The 19,317-nt window shown below is 37.5% G+C and overlaps 1 protein-coding gene across 1 annotated transcript; it reads right to left on the bottom strand.

Moving 5' to 3' along the window:
* Window positions 1-2,102: 2,102 nt before the first annotated feature.
* LOC102808011 (uncharacterized) lies at window positions 2,103-9,552 on the bottom strand. The gene is made up of 3 exons (XM_006816343.2): window positions 9,319-9,552; window positions 4,164-4,369; window positions 2,103-3,526 (listed from the first exon to the last, which is right to left on the bottom strand). Exons 1-3 carry the CDS (start codon window positions 9,550-9,552, stop codon window positions 3,076-3,078), a joined length of 891 nt encoding a protein of 296 aa, XP_006816406.1. The 3' UTR covers window positions 2,103-3,075.
* Window positions 9,553-19,317: the final 9,765 nt, after the last annotated feature.

The following is a 19,317-nucleotide window of genomic DNA, read 5'->3' as shown; positions in this document are numbered from 1 at the left end:
TCGCAGTTTTATTCCGCCCTCTGGTGCCCAATTCAACTACAATCCCGAAATAAAGATTTGGGAATTGAGTACACCAACAAAATAATGAATTATCATAAACTTCGGGGTGACAGGAAAGATTTGGAAATGTCATGCTAGACACTGCAACATATAGAAGTTCTACCGAAATATAATATTGGATGGTTAGATTCCTGGGTAACGTCTTCGACATTGGCATGGCATAAGGCGTGCAAATATTAATGTGGTGATGTTCATGCGAAACCAATTGTGTTTTGACTGACAGTGTGAGCTCGTCATGAACACAGGAGAAAACAGATTCAATGGCATTGTCAGTGTTGCTGTGACAGACATGGTAGTCATCGTTTTAACAATCTTCTCTCCAGTTGTCCACTTGACCCACGCCCTCATCATTCCGGCCTCGATGTGAATACTGACTTGCATTTGAATGTTTCATTATTGTTGTCGGCGCCAATTCCTACTTTCCGATTCTTTTTAGTCCCATTGTAACGACTGTTAGCGATGATTCCTGACGGGAAGGACGTAACTCAAGCCCCATGTTATGTAGGTCACTGTTTAAATGTTCTCTGTCACGTTGGAAAGTATTCCGTTTCAAAACACGTGAGGCTCAATGAATGACAGTGTGCTGTTTTTTTCCCTAATTCTATTTCTGAAAGCCGTCGCACTCGGGTACACAACAAGAAAATGCACAATTAGCGGTACAAATTTTGGCCGAGCACGTTACGCAACTGTTATATTCAGGGTATAATTACGATCAATAAACGCATTTAGAAGAATAAATTGCCCGGCTAAAATTGTTTAAAATTTTCACTGAAATGTTCTCTCAATCATAGCTCTGATGGTTATTAGATTTAAAAGGCGCCCAAGAAACATTTTCAGTAGAATGTAATTTCAAAATTTGCAATTTGCGCAAGATAAAAAAAAAAATCTTGTTTTTAGATCCGCGTTGTACGTGAAATGAGTGTTAATTTCGCTTTTCCATGCTTAAAAGTCACTGGTAAGCAAGAACTGGTCGTTCGCATCCGAAAATAAAATAACGACATTAGTCGCAACTTCCGTTATCAAATACTATATGTTCCTGTTAATAAAACAACTATAGACAACGTTTTCACAAGAGACAGCGAGCTAATTTGGCGTTTTTTTTATCTACATTTTGACTATTTCAAGTATTATATTTATATAACAATCACAAAAAAAAAGTCCAATAATAAGGTGAGTAGCAATTTTTATCAAATATGCTAGAGAGAGATCGCAGAGCTGTTGATAACACTGGCCATAATTGCCCGATGCAAAATTGAAATCGCTTGGTCCGAATGCTGTAATGTTATGAGAGTAAAAAGATATTTCAAATTATGTAAGATTTCTTGAAATAGGTTCGTCACGGTGATGAATGCCAGCCTATGGTGGGAATCAAGGGGTACTTTGTTGATGGGGAAATTATGTTGACCTTGCCACCTACTGGTAAAATTTAACTAGTGTATTACTAGGCAACCGTGACACCCCGGGAGAGTAGAAAGTTGTTTTGGGCAACGCCCTCACAACACTACGCTCCCCATGGTGTTACCGTATAAAATATATAAAGAATTTGTCACTGTAAATAGGTTAATTATTCACTAAGTTTTAATTTTGCTTATTTCACTGACTGGAAATGCGCTAAATTAAAACCCAGTGAATATGTAAAATTGAGCATGAATTTAAAACCCAGTGAATATGTCTGAAATGCTAAATCAGTGAAATTTAAACCCAGTGAAAATTAGTCATTTTACAGTACTTTTAGATGCGATGGCAATTTGCAAATACACAATAAATACACATCATTAGTAAATAATTTAGAGTGTCAAACCTCATCTCATCAAAATAAGAAAAACAAAAGCGCGGTTTAGCATAGACCCTAGTGTTTGTGGTTTTAGTGACTTTTACGAAAGATATATTGGGATCGGAAGCCCACTGCAGTAATCGTCCGAATCGCACAGTTTTGCTAAAGCCGGTCATTCATAACCGGCCCACTAATGTTGAGGCTCGGGCCGCATAAATGGTCCTTCCTGGCAAAAATGACTGCAGTAGGTTAAGAAAAGAAACGAATATATAGCAAAATATTTGATTTATTTAACAATTATTTACATTTAATATTTACATGTGTAATTTATCGCAAATTTAATCACGATGAAGGTGATTAGTGTCAGCAGTTTCGCCGCTGGTGGCGTGCATCATAACACAAATTGCGCAATAATACAGCATATGATAGGAAATGATAATACTAATTATAAGTCGATTGTAGAGGCAATAGTTGGACGAATTTTTAGTGGTTGAGGTAATCGAAGTAATTTCACCGTCTCGAAGGTTAATTATACAGAGGACGTTGTGTGGATGAGTCGGATTTCGCAGGCCAGAGGGCGGGGTGTATTAAAGAACGGTGGTCGTCGTGCCGCGTTCTGTTCGATATGGGACTCATTGCGACGTGTACAACGCGTGTAAAATACACTGTTTATTTACAGGAAATACGAACAGACGCTGCGCGACGACCACCGCCCTTTAATGTGGCTCTTGCCCAAACTCGCTGTGTACTGATCGAATACTAAGTTTAAGCATAATGTTGAATGAATTCTAAAACAACTATATATCATAGCCAATTATGAATACATCACATGAAGAAGGTTCTATTGTCACGTGTTGATGAGCGAAGCACTAAAAATGGCTGCAACACTGGATCAGTCGGCTCATGATGATCCTGACAGCTCTTTCCTACAATTGTCAAGTCTTATGAAATGCGGGACTGTTGCTCAATGAATTCACAATTCTTTGGCTACCATAGTCCGGCGGCTTTTGTGGGCAAGCATTGGAAGCTGATAGCGGCTGCTAATATTGGTAAATATATGAAAGCTGGAAGCTGGTAATCACAGCCATAAGTACTAAATCAATGTAATCACATTTTTTCGAAATGACTCTTCGTTTAACAAAACTGGCATAGTATATAGCGGTAGTCAAAAAGTTAATAAACAGTTTTACACATATATGTATTATATATGTATGTAAATTAAGGTTTGTGAAATTCAGGTTTCATCCAAAAATGTGCTGGAAGGATATTACCAGTGCAATTACTTGCAATTTAAATATTGGGCGGTACATTGTTGCCGCTGCCTCGCTGTTCCACCCCAAGTCCGTACCGTTAGTTGAATTCACGTTCAAGTGTACACCACTGTCGCATACGCTAACAAACTGTACGGCGCCAGCGATTGTGTTTGATTGACGGGTGGCTACTTCTTCGATGTAGTCTTCAATAGTGACACCGTAAACTGAAGTAATCCGCACGTGAAACGGAAAGTCTATGCGGGGTGTTCCGGTAGTTTTTTTGAAGTTTTGATTAACGGTTATTTCGTACTCGACCCAACCGCGATCATCGCCCTCCGCTCCCGGGTACAGCGATACGTTTCTGATTCCGTGGATATGGTCAAGTATTTTCAACCCCCACCAGTAGCTTCCTGGGCTTGTGGGAAACTTGAAGTTGTATCTGTAAACATACAATATATATTACAGTTTGTACAAATCAGGTGAAAATTGAAAGAAACGATGCAGCGCCTACGTGTGTAGGAATAAAAGTAGACCTACGAATACAGTAAATTCACCCGAAAAGAAACCTTGTTCAAATCTGCGCATAGATAAAAAAATTAATACTGCCCATTCTTGCTCTAACACGATATCCTCAATTATTTTCTAAAAACCCAACAACGACCATACAATGTAGACGAGAGCGTAACATTTTAAAAATTGTTACTCGACATTGTGTGCTGTTGCATACATTTAAACATGGTTTATATAATTTAACATGTGGTCCGTGATTATTATAGAATACGTATGAACATATCATATGACGTAATAGCCTGGAAATCATCTTCTGTGTTAGTCAAATAAATTAGTGTGTGTGTATCACTTCTTTACTGAAAATATAAAGAGCCGTAATTTAATGCAGTATATAACATACTAGTATCTAAATCAGAATAATGGGTTCGGTGACTCTCTTCATCTCTCTCTATGTGATTAGAAGTTTAATAAAGTCCCTTTGCTTTGAAAATATCGGCATTTTAAAAGTTAGACACGGGATATGCATTCCCGAGAACATTCCGTTTACAAAACTAATTGTCGATTACCTTATGTTTCCAGCAACATTGCATTCGACGACTCGCCATGTGATCATCACTCGTCCACGTTGTAAGGGGTAGAGCAGTTCAAAGGCAGGTTGGCTCAGGTCAATGTTGTGCTCGTGTTTCAAGTGACACTCGGGACATGAGTCGACGATAATGATAACAATCTTAACGCCAATATCATTGGTTATTTCCACACATTGCCCACACATCTGAAAAATAAAATAAAACTTATTTTGAAAGTAATGAAATAAATTCGAGCAAAGCACATACTAGTAATTTATTATGCTTTTCAAACATCACTGGAACAAATGTAAAAGTTGTTGTGAAAAGCTTTACAGAAAGTAATGCAAACATACAAACTATTTATTGACTTGCATAGCTATAAAACAGCGAGAATGCGTCAGGTTCGTTGTGGTCAGGCCGACAGTTCGTTGTCAGGGCGATTAGAAAATATATTTAGCATTTTACAACGAATGTACATGTAGTTTGAAACTGGGAATGAGAGAATGACTATATGGCAAATACCAAATTATGTTTTAGGATGAGAGTATTGTTTTTCACATGAAGTTCGACAAATCATTAAAAACAGTATTAAATGTAACAACTTCACATTCACATGAATATAATGGGTACATTGATGTGATGGATTTTCGGTCACGTGACTCTCTTCAATAGACCCGGTAATTCAATCATGGTAACATATTAGTTTTAAAACAATCATAGTACTGCTGTCGTGCGATATTTGAACTGAGTGGTGAGTGAGTGGAATTTTCATTTTTAATCACACGAAAACGATATGAATTATGTGTGAAGATTTTAAGTACATGAAATCTGACGATTTGGTTCAACATATATTTTAGGTCGGTTATTTTATCGTACGTGAACATAATTACTTGTGCTTCGTTCAGTATTCCTACGTGGTTATTGAGAGAAACACATCGTCCGTCGATTCAATGCGAATTATGTGGGTCATAATGAAGTTCATCCCCAGGACACTCGAACTAACTGAGCCACTCGAAAATGCATTGCCATTATTGAACAGTATCTAGCAGACATGACAATCGTCGTTTTAATACCTTGTCTACACACTTGTCTTTGACTGAAGTCTTATTTCGTGTGAATACCTACTTACAGATGTCTCGCACAATACGCCCGACTCGATTTTTGTTATTGTGAGTTGACCAATTATGCCACATAAGTAGCTATTAAACAAGCCAGCTTAAACTTTTCAACTTTTCAATAATTGATTTTTTTCCAGATATTACTAAACTGTTCACGTTGTCGGAACCAATTACGAGTTTTCGGTCTTGTCCCGTCTTGTCGCTTTTGTTATGACAGTACTTATTAATGTAACCGCGCTGAGATCACAATTACATATATCCTGCGATGTTCTGCGTTTAGTCTGTATATTTAGATGTTTTCGTAGCATCAGTAGGACACGTTTAATCTTTCTCAAATTGTTTACACCGCGTTGTCATACTGTTAACAAATTGTTGACATCGTATAACTGCCGGACAAACAGGATTTTGCCAATAAAATATCTACATTTAATGAAACATTGGCTCAAATTAAACAAGAGCTCCAACTAAAACGACTTAATAATAATTCAACCCTTTCTTAATGCTAATCACGCTTACTTGTGTATGTCAACACTGGAACCCGTGTAAAGCGTGCGTTATAACTTTGTTGCACCATATCTGTAACTTTGCATAAGTGCTGGGGTATTCATTTTGAGACATAAGTTGTAAAAACAGCAACATATCCCAATAATTCATTTGTTGCATATGGAATTAGGGTTCTCTATCATCATATCACATCATTATCATAAACAATCAATATTTTTATTCAGTGTTGGAAAAAGAGAGTGAGCAATTACACCGTCCGGATATGATTCGTGTACCTTATTCCTGAGTTTAATTAATGACCGTGTTACCCTGAAAAAGAATGTGTTGTCTCTGATTTCTCTGATCTCCTGTATTCAAGTCTCTTCTAAAAATTTAAATTAATTCCCAGCCTTTGAATTTTTGGGCCGTAGTATTTCTCCTATATTGGCACTCGCCAACGATCACAGTGATTAGCTGGTTATACACGGGTCTCACATTGATTTTGGTCGACTTGGCGTAATTGAAAATTAGTGCTATAGTCACGTTCTGTGTCACGTGGTACATATGTATGAGTACGTCATCAAATCATGTGTCCCAGTACGTCATCAAATCGCCATTTCGTGTCACGTGATACATGTGTCCCAGTATGGCACTAAATCCGCCATTTCGTGTCACGTGATACATGTGTCCCAGTATGGCACTAAATCCGCCATTTTGTCTCACGTGGTACATGTGTCCCAGTACGGCACCAAATCCGCCATTTTGTGTCACGTGATATATGTCTTCGAGTACGGATCCAATCCGCCATTTTGTGATAATTGGTACATGTGTCTGGCAACGTCATCCAACCATAATCTTTTTGGCCATCCCGGTTTTCGTCGCTAAGGTTGTCCATTGAAAATATTTACTACATCATGTTATGGCAAACAAATATTTTATTGATGTACCGTAAATTTCTGAAAGCATATTTGCTCTTCAGTTGCGCCCTCTATAGACGTAAAAAGGTGAAAGCAATGGCGTTGAAAGCGACAACTCTGTTGAATGGTGTAGTCGTTTGCCATTTCGAATAAGTATATCGTCCAAGAGACGACCACAAATCAGCTCAGTATCCACGAAACGAACGACCTTTCTGACATTATCGTCACAGAAGGGCTTTGTCACTAGAGGACGCGATTTACAGGACTGATACGCCAATGACTCATTGTAACCTCGTTATGACAAACTCTTTGGGGACATACAATTAGTTTGTCACAGTGAAGTGTTCACTATAATGAAGCACATAATACATTTGGTATGCTATGAACGGGGGTCATGCAATGTGTTCATTATACCGGAAAATTCACTGTAAAGTGTTCATTGTAAGGAGGTTACAGTGTGTCTAAAATTAGAGCCAACTGCCAATGCACAGGAGTGGCCTTGTCTAGATTTACTTAAATGAAAACGTACTATGAAGTATTTGATCAACTTTTAATCAACAAACGTGCCCGGCTGCTTTTCCATCCCTCAAAATGTGTTTACAATAAAATCTTTGATTTTCGTAGCAACTAATAATTACGTAAAGTGATTGGCTAATGAGAGTAGTCCCGATATTGAAGTGAACGTTTCGAACTGTATTGTATATTTGTCGAAAGGCGCCACGTATATAGTGACCAGACAACAAGTATCTGTGTGACGTCATCGTGGGTAAACTACGATAAATTTTCGTTTCAACTCTCACGTGAGCATCAGTATTCAGTAGGTACAGAAACGATGAAATATTTACCGTGTCTGGCAAATAATGATAACTCCCTAACATCCCTTCGATGTCAGACACATTCAGGGCACCGACCATGATATCATCCCTGTATCACAAGCATACACACCCCGGCAGTAGATGCAGGATTTCGGCGTTCTCGTAGCGGGTGATCTCGCATGTGAACGGTCCACGGAGCAGTGGCGGCGGAACATGGGAAATCGAAAAAAGAATGTGTGTGTGTGGGGGGGGGCAGGAAATAGCGATTCAGAGGGTCTATATTCCAACATTTTTAAGTGGGGGCATGCCCTGACCCCTAGTAACTTGAAGGTCACGCCTTCGGCGCAAAGTTGGTGAGCAGATCTTGCCCCCCCCCCCAGTGAAATGTCGTTCCGCCGCCTCTGCAGAGAATTACATCTCAGCCATGCATAAAATTGACTGTAACGGTAGATACCCAAAACTTAAGACGAGTACCAAACGATCAACGTCATCAACATTGCTGGAGCGTCAACAAACCATGATGTAAACATGAAAGTAATAGTGCTTTCTTCGCATAGCTCAAAGTTTTATATATGAGGAATATAAATAAGAAATATGCGACCGACACCTTGTATAATTACTTTTGGCAATCTAAACAAATATTTCTTTTTTAAATAGTTTTTTCGTAAATCAATTTCAATTGTTGAATTTTCTGGTAATGTCAATATGTCGATGGTTTGGCTGACCATAAAAAAATCTCAGTTATGATGATTTTAAACAAATATCCTTGAAAATCTAACTTGCTGAAAATGATTCTCAGATATGATGATTTTAAACAAATATCCTTGAAAAGCTAACTTGCTGAAAATTATTCCAAATTACGAAAGTCTTTTGAAAACGCATCTTCGCTTGAAGAATTCAAATTGTTCATAAAAAGTTCCATTTTTAACAAGTTAAAATTGCGTTGATATCGAACTTGAACGTTTCTGGACCATATCGAGACATGTGCTAGATCTATTAACTAACTGTACTGAGTCTCCTTTTGATAAATATCGTGCTGGAAAGTTTACTTTAAATCCCCCATGCGTCATTTAACCGGACAACCAACAACAGTGCAGCAACCTTCTCATTTCTTTTGTTGTTACTCTGTGTAATCGCGCTTTTCATCTAAGTCGATTTCAAAAACTCCAGAGCCACCACTTTAGCGGATTATTTATTTGAATTGACGGGATTACTTGCTTTCTATTGCATCTAATCTATGACTATAAACCATTGTTGAGCTGCGTACGATGCGTGAATCTAAGTAGGACGTCTATTGACATTCAAACGTAACACTAATGACTTGAATTCAGGTTTGTGTCGCTCTGCATAATTTAATATTTTCATTTAATTTACGTGAAAGTGGTGACAATAAAACAATCATATTAAAAGAGTACTGTGAACTGTGATTCAACGTATACCATCAACACATTCAACAGTTTCAGGCAAAATGCCGGTTATTCACAATTTATGAAATAAGTATTTTATATCAGGAGTTCAAATAATATAAGAATAAGTCACTCTGTGATTTATCTTATCAGAGTGAAGACAAACTACTAGTAAAACAATTATTCTGTATGCATGTATCAACGCAGCGATGAATTGGACGAAAATTTTAATAAGCTTGTCTCGTGTATTTCGGGACCATGGGCGAAATCCAGCATTGACCAAACGTGCTGAGCATCGTCCATCATTTGGTCACCTTGCTACGGTGCCGCTCTTCTTCAACACAAAGAATTTAACCGCATAGATGTATCAATTTTTGTCAAATGACGGACATTATTCGACATAAATCATAACTTACCAGCAATTCATCCAAATCTGGTACATTCATGGCACCGACCATGATGTCGCCTTCCGTGTCAATCATACACGCTCCGGCCCCGGCAGCCGCATCATCGGCGTAATCATAGTGAGTAATTTCACCGCTGAAAGGACCGTGGAGCGTCGTGTCGCAGTTAAGCTCATACTCGGCGATGGATGTTCGCAGAAAAGCGAATGTGAAGAAGTATAAAAGCTGGCAAGAACGCTCAAACATCTTAACTTTTAAGAACTACGAACAACTGTTGATTGGACTGGAAACTCGACGTGAATGTAGTAGTTCTCAACAAGCCCCTTTTATATAGTTTACTCACAACGACAATGCGCACAGTTGACGTATCCGTGACCTGGCAACGTTTACACACGGACCCAAGATGTAAAACCGAACGTATTGTAATGTGATACACATTAGTTGTATTGTTTGATCTATTCCTTTGGACATCTAAATTATTAGCTTTACCCCTGATGGTTTTGTACTCTTATTTAGACGTGAGATCAACATGTATCAGGTCAACGCACCACCAGGAATAAAAGATACCATTCTACGATGAACTGAAATGAATCTCAATAATCCACATACCATATCAGTATGTTTCAGAAAGATATTGTAAATGAATTCCCCTAGGCATAAATCGACCACCCAAGTTGCTACAAAGTCTATACCAAAGTACAATTTGTTTCAACAATGCCTATACTAGTACACACGTTTGTATCAATTACAGTTTGCTTATAAGTACTAGGCTAAGGACTCAGGTGTAGTTCGGGAGATTTTTATCACAAATTTCTATTCAAAGCGCACACCTAAAATTCCAAAAACAAAACAAAACCGGAGCCCATTTTATCTGCACGTCCACGGTAGGTAATAACTCGGAATATAAGCCACAGTATTCAAAGAACGCCCTCTACGGACAGAAAAAGCAGTAGTTATTTCAAGAGACAGCTTAGATAACTCATTAGTATTTGAATAATACTATAGCTTATTGCCGAAACAACTTGTTTTCATCGTATTGAACAGGATTTACGCAACTGTAGTCACACAAAAACACAACTATTATTTTTACTCATATTTTCCTTTTTTTTCACAGAACAAATAATTTTTTTACCTTTGATTGAGTAACGCGTCGTAGAATGCAGATGCGGGCATGAAAAACACACTTTTGAAATGCATGAAGTCTGGCGATTCCAAAAATATATACTTTCCTGAGTCTTTGTGTAGTCATTTAGTCACAATTAGAAGATGAAAACAAGTATGCAAATTATAATCTCGCTACCTTAATGTGCGCGGCATGTCCTAATTGGGTTTGCCCAGTGCTTGTCAAATATTATCGCAAGAATCGTACAAAAATAAAAACTGTGTGAACATCTATTATGGGGAGCAGGTATATTTTTAATATTAAGGTTGTAATTCGAGTGGAATTCATAATTCGATGTATACTCGAATCTAACACGTTGTATGTGTTTTCAGCCGATTAGCACTCTGTCAGTTACGCGGTAGTACCGCAAGGGTGTTCCTTTAAAAGATTCAAGCGTTTTCACAGTGCGTTCCTCCGGGGAAAACTATTTACTCTGTCTCATTGTTGCGGACAATACTTCGAACTGCCTCACAAATGAAATCCGATATCTCGCTAGGAAGGAAAGTAGGGAGACTCCCGTTGAAGCCCATCTCCCCCACAATGTCACGTTAACTACCCACACAATTGAAAATAATTTGAAATTATTCCTCTGCGTGGTTCGCATACAGTTAAATGCAGTCACGCGTGTACATGGATTCACAAATAAATGTTTCCTAGTGTCGGTATTTCAATTTACGCTGTTATCATAGTCATAAACAGAATACATTTAGACAAGACCACTAGCAAAGTAGAGGCCATCAGCTATTTTAATTGAGAGGGAAAAAATCGAAGAAGGAAGAGCTACGAAATGGCTGGACTTGTCGGTTATACAAAAATCGAGAATCATAGCAAGAATCTTTTTTTTTTTTTCCAAATCCGGGATAGTTTTTTTTCTTTTATCGAAGAAGGCCGCGAGGAAACGCTTGATTGTTTAAAAGAGTAACCACAAACTGGAAAACGCATAAAAAGAGAGACCTAAACACCACCTTATGTCCATTACTAGTGGTACATTGCAGATCGTAACATACGATAAGAGCATTGACACCCTAGGGCATCTATTGAAAAACCCATAAAAGCTGATTCCCAAAACATCACATTGTGTACGATACTGGTGGTACTCTGTACTACGATAAGAGCATTGGAACCCTCAGGCTTTTCATATACATTGTATTTTCCGACTGAAAATCACTCCGAATAATACTCAATAATGAACTTGGACTTTACAATCACGTTTTCACTACAATTATTATAGGTATTCGTGGGACTGCTTCCTCGTTTTGATTCATATAGTAAGCCAACATAACTTTGAATAAACCTATGTTGTTTAATGCTTTATTATCGAACGAATAAATGAACGCACCTTGTTACTACCAAATAATGAACTAATTAAAAAAACACGTGTTAATTTAAAAGCTTTCTGATTCTTATATACGATTTTGAAGTAAATGCACTCCAGTGTAACTCAAATATGAACGAATTCACAGCAACCGACAATAGTTGAATATACAATATGATGAACACGGTGTTTATTTCAAGATACTCTGATGCTGAGAACATACCACTAGGAAATCAATATTGTTAAAGCACCACTAGTCGCCTGATTTAAGAACACGTCAAATAGCAAGTGTGACAACCGGTCGATGAACTTATAGGAGGACGTGTTCGGCTGCTTTTGACAAGCGCTGTTTGAGTCGAAACAAACACGGTATAGAACTAGGGCTACTTTTGTAAACTGTGCATATTTGTCAATGGGGAGCAATGGGAACGAGTGTAGATTTGATGAAGAATTCAATGAAATCGTTCGATAAAGGTGGAGGCATTGTTACATAGTCGTGCTCTCTCACGGGTAACTATAATGAAAACGTATTTGTGTAAATTTATCCACATTCCCTATAGAGGGACTGTGATTTACCGTATACTAATATTTTGGATCAACTACCATTTGAAGTGATTTGCATTGGTCCGGCTGATTGGCTGACATATCTAGCATTTAACATTCTAACCAATCAAGAAACGTCTTACTTGCACGGTTGTCTGATATCGCCCACTGTTTGTCGTTGTATTGACGCTACCTCGTTAACCACGTCCCATGCAGTCAGCTAATGGCGTTGCTGTCAATCCGACTTGTCTGTCGTTCTCTATCGCTTTAATTGACACATGTCTTTCATGACTTGGGAACCCGTCGACAATTCATTCTACTAAATTGGCGCAATCACGTTTTACCGGACAGTTTACGGTAAACATGATTAGAGTACTTAACGGAATCAAGGACTGGCGAAGCGAGACTTGCTTTGCGGTTTAACTACGTGTCTGGCTAATCACCCCCTTTAGACCGATGAACGAAATAGAGATCAACGACCTCGGATGCTGTTATTTTAATATTCCCGATTTGAGCCGATTCATTTTCGGTTTGTCATTAACCCACCCCACGCCACATGCATTAAACTGTATGGTTTGTGGTTTCGTCAAGTCCGATCGGGCGTATAATCCTGGGAACTGGAAAAGTAATGTTGTCATCATTAGTTATACTAATTGTCGAGTTATAGCGTTATGAGATAAAATAAAGTGACGTCACAGTTTACGACCATGTACCATCATGGACCTCTCCAGTAATCCGATTTAGCCGGGAAACGCACACACCATATCAACGTGGATTGTTGGTAACGTTATTGTTTTATTACGAGGTTGAATGTGGTCTTTAACCATATAGTACTGTTGACGACACAGAAACATTCCACCACTAGAGGGCGCCGGCGATTTTTAGGAATAGTGCACAGTCTTTCTTTCTTTCTTTCTTTCTTTCTTTCTTTCTTTCTTTCTTTCTTTCTTTCTTTCTTTCTTTCTTTATTTCTTTCTTTCTTTCTTTCTTTCTTTATTTCTTTCTTTCTTTCTTTCTTTCTTTCTTTCTTTCTTTCTTTATTTATTTATTTATTTATTTATTTATTTATTTATTTATTTATTTATTTATTTATTTATTTATTTATTTATTTATTTATTTATTTATTTATTTATTTATTTATTTATTTAATATAAATAAATTAACAAATAATAAATGAATAATTTATTTATCTTATACGAAGTGGATGGACGTATCACCTGAAGCATATTTTTAGAGTCATGCCTGAAGCGACGGGAGAGCACCGAGTGTCACAATAATAATATTCTTATAGTCTCAGCTGGGTACCTATAGTACCGGTCAAAAGGGGGCGTGGAAAAATACATCAACAAATCTCTATGTGATTACCGGTTACTTCACAGTTCACGTACAAATCATCCGCCGTTGCATTGAAATCTTAATAATATGACTCCGACAACGGACCGAGTCGGATTGTGATCGGGTGTCGCATTAATCACTTTTGACATAGGCAGCACGCAGTGTATTATTGTCCGGGCACTGTTGAGGCCCCGGTTAATCCCGCCCTGTATTCAGCGTTGTAAAGCACGGACACCAGCCGAGCTCACGGTACAGACTAAGCGCCGCCACCCAGAGTTAATACAATGCTTGAAAAAAGTTTGCCGGAACTGGTGACTTGTATTGTGGTAAAATATGTGACATGACGGGGGATATTGGAAAGTAACTCATTTTTGTTTGAGGTCAATAACAAGAGCGGCACTCCCATTTGTTATCGTCTCATCAGTATTTTCTTGATAACTAAAACCATAAAATAGCTCTATGCTAAAACTAAAACTTACATTTAAAAAAAATGTCAAGTGAACTCAAAATTTATAGATATTGCAATAAGATGGTTCGTTAAATTTAGCCGAACTCATCGAAATTTATTTTTGTAACATTAACTATGCTGATTATTTATATATTTATTCTCAGAGAACTAATAATTATTAGTTGTCTGAGATTTAATGTTGAAGAGTAAAGCGAATAGCACCAATGCGTCAATTCAATATATAGTATACATTAGTATATCAGTGAATTACAACAACTGGGGCCAGGGAGGGTAACGTGACAAATTAAATCATCTTGTCAGATGTATGACTTATACCCCACACTGTTCGCCTAATCTGATTGAATCCGATGTAAGGATATACGCCATTTAATTTGTCTAGTTTTACATATATATATATATAGTATCTCTATCGTCTTAGTCCCGTCACGGTGCCGGTTAAGAAGACGTCATCGAGATAGTCGATATATGAACGACAAGTAAAACCTAAAAAAAACACGAGTGAATAAAAACAAAAGTTCTTGAAATGGTGAGAAAAATGGTGCCTATTTTTTAAAAATCAGAATGACTGTCCTGATTTACAACTAGATGAAATATATATTATATATTTTTGAGATAAGACTACGTGTTTTGCAAGTAAATTTCCCGTTTTACGAAGTTCCGAATACACTTGGTTTTGAGCAAAATGGAGATTCATGCCCTGAACCAAAATAACGACTCGGAAGTTGGTCGGCACTGCCATCATCTAATTGTGTCAATTCTTCGCCATTCAAATCAGAACGAAATTAACAAAATTCACTTCCTGAAACCCAAGTTTCTACCTGAACGAAATAGTATGTAAGTATAATCTCCATTGGTTCTTCAATTTCCGTTTTGTAGATTGTAGTTACGGTATGGACTAGGATTCTACACCCATGTCAATGCGCCAATTGGTTCCACAATGTGTACAATTTTGAGAAATCGGTTCTCACGCCAGCAACGGTGTAATAAGTCACATCGTTTGTTTAGATTCAGTAAAACACCAGTCCACGTTCATTACAAGATTAATTTGAACAGTGGATACTAAGCATAAGGAAAATGACAATTAATTATCATATTCAACATGAAAATTGTAGCAGACGACGAGGCTTATATAGCGCAAGGCTGCCAGAAATAAGTTTCATATATTCTATTAAAGGTAATGCTCACAGATGTGACATTATTCGTAGTTTATATTTATGATTTCCGCGTTGCAAATTTACTTGTAAATTATATTGCCATTAAAGTTCACGAGTCTACAGATGTTCTTCGCGGATTTTCCCAAATGATATTTGGCGCGCTGCATAAAGTAGATTTCCCAATTTATTATAAAGTTAATACCTAACCGTCAAAGTCCAATAAAAAAATATTCAGTTAATGCCACTTTCATACATCACGTTTCTGACGCATGGGACACGTTTATCCCCCGACGCCGATGAGTTTTCCATATCAGTGACGTCATTGGCTGCTAAATCTGCCTTTCTCGTTCTCTTTTATCGCTAAATATGCCAATGTAAAGCGTCAATGTTGTACGTAAGCGTGACTGTCGTCGTGTTCGGTATGGGTACTGGGCGTTGTACACGCATGTAAACGAAAGTATTGTTACCTTCCCGGCGTTACCTTTAATGGTAATTTACCAACTTCCCCACGCCATTATTATAGACGTCTCGACGGCAAACAAACGTAAAGGTCGATTGGTGCTGCGAACCACCATTCAGACATACCCCAATTTTATTTTCCAAATCAAGGTGTACAATTGGAAAACACGTAAGGGGTTGGCCATTTGAAATCAGGGGGAAGTGACTGAAAGATTTGTTTTAAAAAAAGCAAGCTAGGCACCGAGAGAAAAACAGATGCTTGTAAAGTGTTACAGGAACAAGTGTTTCAAAAATTAAATAAAAATAAAAATGCACAGACAATTAATTGCTCATGCTGTTCCATTCACCTCCATGATTTCAAAATGGTTGCACCCTAAGATACACACTTACGTCACACAACGAATGCGACCTGCGATGTTCATTTCCCTAAAAGTCAATGATGTCGCGAAACCCATTATATAAACCTATTTTTCTGCAATATTGGCCAACAAAACATCATTTCAGGAAATTAATCACGAATAAAATGTTCTTATTTTGATGTAGTCAGCTGGGGGTAGGTACGGAAGGAGATATAACGAACGTCACTACATAATCGCCGGGAACCAGCTATAAATAGCATTTTAATTATTTTCAGTAGAAAGTATCATTTTCGGTAATCGAACTTACTGGCGAAGCTACTGATAAAACAACGGCCATGCAGCGCTTGTTCGAATTTCGCGTAAATAATAAACATGGTTTTATTTTATACGCGTTGTATACTTGCACGTAACCAATATCAAACAAGCCGTAGAGGGCGACTACAGCCTGAGGGCTTCAAGGTCATGCTGTATGGAAAGCGACTGTCATGTTTTATTTGTGTAACAGGAAACACTGATTATTCATACGTTGACTACCCTCACAACAGCGTGCAAACCGCGCCAAGCTTTGAAATCTTCCCTTGTCCTAGCATATCGAAGTCGTACGGAATAAATTCTGTCATTGTATTTTGAAACTCTGTCACAATATGGGACGGAAAATAAACCCTCCGTGGACATGCGACATATCAAAGCGTTCGCACATTCAAGTTAGTTCGTGTAATCAGGTATTGATTACTGGATGTACCGCAAACACACGAAAACCATATTATTGGTATCGTTTTCTATACTGTGAAGCTGAAAAAGATGATTTGTGTCAGACTTACGAGGTTAAAAAACAGCTTTTTTGAATTAGTTTTGGCGAGGTACTGAGGATAAATCGAGAAATTGAGAGTAAGGTATACTTGTATGCTATGTTCAAACTAAGAGGTCAAGATATCAACATAAAAGAAAGCAAGCAGGTGACTGAACAGGAAGGAGTACCTATCCCGTGTTAACAAGGACTGTTTAAGGTATTTCACTACCATTAAAACATCTAAAAAAATGATCACAGTAAATCATTCCAAAATTTTTGTGTGATGATTCACATACAAGAACGTCAATCATAACGTTGTTTGTGGAGAAAGAAGGCTGTTTCCAAGACAACATATGCAAAATAATCTAAAAAGTGTCCATTTTGGAAAACTTCCAATAGGATTCAGTTAAAACACAATATTCCATGGATAATTAATATTTAGAATTCTCCTATTTTTTCGTGACAGTCATTTTGAAGTATGATTGAGTGTTTCTGTCATGTGAACCAATCGTAAACTATTAAAAAACGCATTTTCGATCAATTTTCGAGGTCGTTTTATGGAAAACGTCAGTTCGGCGTTTATATATAGTTTATATGACAGTTATAGTAAAACCCCTCTTGCTGGATTTCGAGAATTTCTGAATATTCTTTTTAATGGTACCAAACTACCTTCAAATTCTTAAAAAGTTTCGGATCCAAATATGATAGACGTATTCGAGATGATCGGACAGGCAGAAAATGTGTCAGATTCCCTCCTTTTCTTCACACAGAAACGTTGAAAAATTAAAAATTAAATTCCAATGTGAATGTAGTCGACAACATTTAATAATTATGTTTAATTTAGATTTGGCGCCCCTTCTGTAATTTTACTAATACGTGATTCATGCAGGCAGACCTGTAGTCTATTTTATTAAATATGAATTATATTATTTCTATTATCACTGCGCCCTCTGTCGACATTGGCTACCTACACATAGCCAGCGGGAGGTCACTTTTAATGCGCCACGTTCGTCATACCTCGTCGCGTTCGATATGGGTCCCATACGACGTACTCAACGTGTCAAACATTGTTCGATAACACGGAATTAGAACGCGCGATGCACGACGAACATCATTTATGTTCAACTTTTGCATAAGATGACCTGCTGTGATTACCCAAAATCCTCTGTGGTTTATACTGCATGTATTGGTTGGTGAGAATTTGGTAAATTCCATCAGCATACAACCATCTGTGGCTATTTTTTTCGAAGAGTTGTTCTTTCTTTTTTTCAAAATTGCTGATAAGTTTGTTGTTTTTCTGTGATAGTTGTTTCATAGTAGCGTAGAGAGAGCAAGTACCTATGCTGTTGATTATATTCCCAAAAAAATTACAGCATTTGTAGCTCCTCTATATAGTAAATTGTTCTTTCCCAATGGGAAAAATGATAATAATCGTACACGTTTTTGAACGTCAAGGGAGCCAGAGACCAGCAGAATTACCGGAACGCATCTAGTATACCAACTAATACAGCAAAACACATTATTATTGGAAAACGCCCACATGTGGCTCGCTAAGGAGATATGACAGAGTAAGAAAGTAATTAGGTTCATTTAGATATACAATTGAGATAATAATTGCGATAACTAATCTCTAAAGAATCGCAATTACGTTCTTTCAGTTACCGCTGTGTGTTTCAAGTATTATAGTAATCTTCTTTCTCTTTATATTGTAGGATGGGTCGCTTGCATAGACGTGTAGCTCGGTATACTATCGTTGGATCTGTATCATTACCCGGGGTAACCATAATGCAAATGGCAGACAGATAATGTATGTGTATGATTGTGCTGAGTTATCGTCAATAATGACTCGATGAAACGGAAAAAAACTTATAATACAATGCATAATATATTCACACGACACCGGGAAACTATAACCAGTGTTAATAATATAAACTCACGTAGCAATAACGCGAGATCTCGTATTCATAACGCTAAATTATGTTAAAATAATGTGAGGTCACACACTCATTATACAAATTCGCAGAATACTGCTGGGGAGGTCAACTATGAGTAAAATATCATTTAAAACGAGATCGATCTTGCTTTGGTATCTTCGTTTGAACGCTATTAGTCGGAGATCACCGATGTGAAATAGTTGATTACGCGTCACTGTTTTGAGATCACGGTTGAAATTTCGAGACCTCACATTACAGCTCACGAATCTATTAGCACAGATCGCATATAAAGCATATATTATATAATATTATTGTGCATTATCGTGAAATGATAAGGCAAAACCTCGTATAATATTATAGCATTTGAAATTTTCCCCTACGTGCTTTTATTACAAGACGGGCATGGCGTAGGTGATAAACAATGAAGAGATCAATAACGCAAGGAGAGTTTTGTGCAGAAAATGACCATCCCACCGCCATCAAATCATATC

The sequence above is a fragment of the Saccoglossus kowalevskii genome, chromosome 22 (assembly GCF_978046115.1).
Source record: "Saccoglossus kowalevskii chromosome 22, keSacKowa6.1, whole genome shotgun sequence".
NCBI classification, from domain to species: Eukaryota; Metazoa; Hemichordata; class Enteropneusta; family Harrimaniidae; genus Saccoglossus; species Saccoglossus kowalevskii.
The sequence above is the reverse complement of the archived record's forward strand: the minus strand, read 5'-3'. Positions and strand labels throughout refer to the sequence as shown.

Excerpts from the sequence above, each read along its gene's own strand:
- LOC102808011 (XM_006816343.2), bottom strand. The coding sequence starts at position 9,552 with ATGTTTGAGCGTTCTTGCCAGCTTTTATACTTCTTCACATTCGCTTTT. Across the intron at positions 4,370-9,318 it reads CAGATTTGGATGAATTGCTG|ATGTGTGGGCAATGTGTGGA; the intron begins GTAAGTTATGAT and ends TTTATTTTTCAG. Across the intron at positions 3,527-4,163 it reads AATGTTGCTGGAAACATAAG|ATACAACTTCAAGTTTCCCA; the intron begins GTAATCGACAAT and ends GTATGTTTACAG.